Here is a 2,219-nt window from a genome sequence, read left to right as displayed (position 1 = left end):
AATCCGAGTGGGGAACCCCCCCTGAGTCTTTAGTCTAGGGGGCTTAAGAGCTGTGTCTCCTATCCTGCCAGTGGGGTGTCCTGAGGAAGTATGTCACAATTGGCCTGAGGTATGGGGGCAGAAAATAATTCTGGAAGAATCCTAAAATTAACCCAGGCATGAGGTCCTTGCAGTTTTTGCCTCAGGCAAGGAATTAGGGTGTGTGTTTCCTACTCAAGGAGGAACCACCCAGAACCTTTCTGGCTGCTTTGTTCAAGACCTTGCTTGAGTCCTGAGGGTATGGTCTGGAAAGGGCAACCTATTTGTGCCTATAGGCGGGGGTCTGATTTCTGCGCTCACTCAGGCCTAGAAAATGTCCAGCTCTAGTCGGGAACCCTGTATCAGGATAAATCATTCTCTGTTAGGCGACTTTTTATATAACTGATGTTTCCAGTTACTAAAAAAGAATGTTATTCAGTCAACAAGGTATATGACTGATCATCAAGGGTAAACACAATTCTGATCTAACAAAGTCTTTGAATTTGTGTTAATAAATTATTTGAAACTCCTTTTCTCTATTATGACACTTTTTTTTTGTAGAAGAGAATGTTATGAAGAATATTTACTATCTCACAGTGTAGAATGAATTTTCTTTTATTGTTTTTTGTTTTTGTTCTGTCTTTTTGAGACCGAGTTTTATTTTGTTGCCCAGGTTAGAGTGCTGTGGCCTCAGCCTAGCTCACAGCAACCTCAAAACTCCTGGGCTCAAGCGATCCTCTCACCTCAGGCTCCTGAGTAGACAGGACTACAGGTGCCCACTGCCACAACCGTGGCTGTAGTATATCCTGTAGTTAATACTTTACTATTGTATCTGTTTAATAATAGTTATTCCCAATGACTTCTAAATTTCTTTTGCTTTTTAGATAATTCCTTTTCTTCTTCAGATGCTATACTGTGTAAATTCTAGGAGCTTAGGCATGTATTCGTAGGTTAGATACTTAAACTGCATTGTAAAAGGAGAACCTGACCACATCTTATTTTGCTTTTTTTTTTTCCTTTCCTGGTGGTTTGCTACTTAGAGTTATTCTTCATAGGATTTATCTTCATGGGATTCTTCTTTTATATACTGATCACAAGACTGACACTCTTGAAGTATGACGGTAAGTGAAAATTACATAGTTTAACTAGATGTTAAAAAGGAAGATACTTCTTCCACCTTCCCTTCTATTTTGACCTGTATTGTGTTTGACATCCTATTGGGTGTGTAAAATAATGGGCCCCCCATATTCTAAACATCTTTTCTAAATGAGTCATTTAGACCTTTTATTCTGGGCTTTTAGTCTGCATGGTGAATTCCTTGCTCCTTAGGAAAATGAAGGGTCTTGTTGCTCACAAACCTGTATTCTGGCTGTGAAGGTACAAGGTGTAGAACAATGAAAATATTACAATTTTCTTTACCAACAACTCCCCCTTACCTTGTCATGCTTATCAGGAAGCTTGTCACCTTTTTTCCTCGGTCCCAATTTATCGAGAAGTCAAGGCTGGCTCTGTGAAGTTTAGCTCCTGGGCTGGTTTCCACGTGTCAGCCCAGCCCCCTCTTTGCAGCACGCTGGCTGCACGGCACCATGAAGAGCCCTTGGTGCCTGACCTACAGGAAGGCTGCAGCTGGCACCAGTAATGGTTCTGTGTGTCTGAAGCGCATGGTCGGAAATGCTGCTGGCTCTCCAACATTCCTCTTCTCTCTTTGTCCAGTGCGCCTGACCCTGACGGCCGCTGCTGGAAGTGTGGGTGGAATCCTCTTGGTGGCTGCGTGGTGGCGATTTGGAATCCTCACGCTGTGCATGCTGTGCGTGGGACTGGTGCTGGGCTTCTTCGTCTCCTCGGTGACTTTCTTCACTCCACTGGGTAGGAGAGGTGTAACCCATGCTTTGTGTGTTCGAGCCATTGTTGGAAAAACTTGGGTTTGGCTGGTGGCGTGGTGGGGATCTCTGGTAATCCACACTGACAGTGTGGCACTTTTAGACAGGACCAACACAAATTAGAATCCTCCTTCAAAATCACAGTGTGTCAGATGAATTATAGGATGTCTTTCAAGGTAGCTCTGTATTTATTGTGGTAAAGGGTGTATGTTTCCCTTAGAATTTATGGGGATACAGGGGACTCCTAATATGACAGAACAGGAGTTAATCCTTTTAAAACCCTGGAGCTTGGCTCAGTGCCTGTGGCTCAAGTGGCTAAGG

The 2,219-nt window shown here is 43.4% G+C and overlaps 1 protein-coding gene across 1 annotated transcript in view; it reads left to right on the top strand.

Annotated features, from left to right (window-relative positions):
• TM7SF3 (transmembrane 7 superfamily member 3) overlaps positions 1-2,219 on the top strand; it is a 40,570-nt gene that overhangs the window by 29,864 nt on the left and 8,487 nt on the right. The window contains exons 6-7 of the mRNA XM_023514710.1: positions 1,035-1,139; positions 1,732-1,884. Coding sequence (XP_023370478.1) covers positions 1,035-1,139; positions 1,732-1,884 — 258 coding nt within the window. The remainder of the gene's footprint in view (positions 1-1,034; positions 1,140-1,731; positions 1,885-2,219) is intronic.

This window comes from Otolemur garnettii, unplaced genomic scaffold (assembly GCF_000181295.1).
Source record: "Otolemur garnettii isolate 467f Iridium unplaced genomic scaffold, OtoGar3 scaffold00057, whole genome shotgun sequence".
Taxonomy (NCBI): Eukaryota; Metazoa; Chordata; class Mammalia; order Primates; family Galagidae; genus Otolemur; species Otolemur garnettii.
Note: the sequence above shows the minus strand (reverse complement) of the source record. Positions and strands in the feature narration are given on the sequence as shown.